This window comes from Echinops telfairi, unplaced genomic scaffold, assembly GCF_000313985.2.
Source record: "Echinops telfairi isolate 266 unplaced genomic scaffold, ASM31398v2 ScPeMD7_2573;HRSCAF=3158, whole genome shotgun sequence".
NCBI lineage: Eukaryota > Metazoa > Chordata > Mammalia > Afrosoricida > Tenrecidae > Echinops > Echinops telfairi.
In genome coordinates this window covers 589,651-592,260 of record NW_022106471.1, presented here as the reverse complement: position 1 = coordinate 592,260, position 2,610 = coordinate 589,651, and the positions used below count along the sequence as shown (strand labels likewise).

The following is a 2,610-nucleotide window of genomic DNA, read 5'->3' as shown; positions in this document are numbered from 1 at the left end:
CAGAAAAGTGGGTGAAGGGAGATGTCAGACAGTGTAAGACATGACAAAATAATAATTTACAAATTATCAAGGGTTCATGAGGGAGCGGGGAGCGGGGAGGGAGGGGAAAGATGAGCAGATTTTAAGGACTCAAGCAGAAAGTAAATGTTTTGAGAACGATGATGGCCACAAATGTACAAATGTGCTTGACCACAACAGATGTATGTATGGATTGTGACAAGAGTTGTACAAGCCCCCACTAAAATGATTTTAAAAACAAACAAGTCATACCTATGCATTGGGTCCCAGAGGCTCTGGAACCTTGGGCCTTGGGGCTTTCTCTGGAGGCTGTGGGGAATACTGGGCGCATCCTTGTACGGGAGAGGGTGTGGCGTGTCACTGGGAAACTGGGAACTCACCCAGGCTGGCCTCTGGTGTCTCTTCACTTGCCTCCTTCCTGGTTATAGTAACAGGGTGATGCATTCAACCCAGGGGAAAGATGAGGCGAGGCTGTCTACTCAAAGGTCTACCATCTCCTCGGTCCTGCCCGAGAGGATCATTATTGGCCTGAGGGCAGCGGGTTGGGTTAGGGTCTGCTAAGTTACAGGTAACAACAGGCTAAGTGAATTCCGCGAGCCGTTAAAAAGAGAAATGACCTAACCCACGGGGACCGTGGGGCTCTTGGCCCAGGGTGGCTGATTCGAGAGATGCTGCAGAGGCAGCGGACTCGTGAGGACCATGCGCAACTGGGGGCAGCAGAGCAAGGCCGTTGCTGACGGGTGGCCCTCATCTGTGACCTAGCCCTGAAGACTAAGTGCAGGAAGAGAGGTGCTGCCCAGGGCGAAGTACAGGGGAGTTGTGTGGACTCCTGTCCCCCGTTGTTCTGGCCTAGGGTGCCCGGCGATGCCATTTGTCCTGACTCTGGGGTGCCGATGACCCGAATCAGAGAGGTGCGGGAGGATGCAGCCTGGGTCCCCTTCAGATGACAGTTGGGCCTCTCTTGATGCTTAGCACCTGGTGAGCAGTCAAGGCGGGGCTTGTCCTACCAGGTGCCCAGTTAGGACAGCGCACTGCCCGCGGCTTAAGGTACCAAGTGACAGGGCTGAGATTTGGATCGCTTTGCCCGATGCCGAATCAAGCCAAGGCCCCATACCTTCCTCTCCGCACTCTTGCTCCCTTCTGACCTGGTCACTTCCTTCTCCCCGCCTAGTGACACTCTGAACATCGTGGCCTCTGACCACCGGCCGTTCACCACGAAGCAGAAAGCCATGGGCAAGGAGGACTTCACCAAGATCCCGCACGGCGTGAGCGGCGTACAGGACCGCATGAGCGTCATCTGGGAGAGAGGCGTGGTATGTTTCCTGGGACCGCCCCCCCAACCCAAGGGGGGTGTTACGCCAGGAATCCTTTCTGACAAAATTCTTAGGTGAGCTGGTTCAGCCACAGCATCTCGCTTCACTCAAAAATAGAACAACACAAAAGAGATCACTTTTTCCTTTTTTATGTTTTTACCCCCCTGGTCAGAAGAGGCCATGGGGTTTATTCTAGAAAACTGGAAAACACAGAAGTTATAAGGGGAAAAGAATCAGCATCGTTTCATGCCCACAATTACCTGTCATCCCGTGGCTATATTTCTCTCTGGTCTTTTTCTATGCTTGTACTAGATCCGAGGGGCTTCTAAAAGTTTGGTGGGGAGGGAATCATATTATCTTCCAGTTTCATGTCCCACTAGCTTTTGCTATCTTCCAGTTTCATGTCCCACTAGCTTTTGTTATCTTCCAGTTTCATGTCCCACTAGCTTTTGGAAGCCCTTTCCTATCACTTCAATAATGGAATTCGTCTTCCCTTTGTCTTATCACCTACCAGTGCATTTGAAGCCGCTCCCTGAATCCATAGTCCTTGTGTGTGTGTGTGGTGGTGGGGGTAACGTGTTGGGCTATTAACCCCAAAGTCAGCAATTCAAATCCACCAGTTGCTCCTCAGGAGAAAGATGAGACTTTATACTCTTGTAAAGAAAGAGAAACCCATGTGGGCGGCATGGGTGTATCTTATACGGTCGTTGTGAGTCAGCATGGACTACCTTGGCAGTGAAAGAGATGTAATATTTCCTTCGATGGAAGCACCATCATTTTGGGGATGATTCCCTGGGGGCTAGAGCCGTTGTCCAACACCTGCTCTTACAAAGGATATGGCAAGAACCTCTCTGTTCAGATGCCTGTACTTCTCTGATCATTTCCTCCGGGAAGACTCCTGGAAGGACATTCTGGGCCCACGGATGTGGACATGTTTGAGGCTCTTGATATATGTTCTTTAATTGCTTTTCAAGAAGTAAATAAAACAGAGATGGGGCTCGGAAGAGTACCTGTTCTGCCTACGAAGAAGAAGGAATAGTGGGCGGGGAGCCCTCCGAGTTAGGTACAGCAAAGAGGATCAGCCCCAGCGAGAGTGGGAGTCCTCGGGGCTGAGCTGCCCACTCAGGGGAGAAGGGGGGGCCAGGAGTCACTGAAGAACCCCCTCAGAGAGTCTCCTGTGCTCTCACAGGTGGGGGGCTCAGGCAACAGAATGCTCCAGGCTCCTGCTTCATCCAGAGGGGCGCTGGGGTGGGGCTGTTCTTACAGAGAGTCGGTGGGC

At 52.0% G+C, this 2,610-nt stretch overlaps 1 protein-coding gene across 1 annotated transcript in view; it reads left to right on the top strand.

The window, feature by feature from the left end:
• DPYSL5 (dihydropyrimidinase like 5) overlaps positions 1-2,610 on the top strand; it is a 99,577-nt gene that overhangs the window by 86,675 nt on the left and 10,292 nt on the right. The window contains exon 9 of the mRNA XM_045294081.1: positions 1,190-1,405. Coding sequence (XP_045150016.1) covers positions 1,190-1,405 — 216 coding nt within the window. The remainder of the gene's footprint in view (positions 1-1,189; positions 1,406-2,610) is intronic.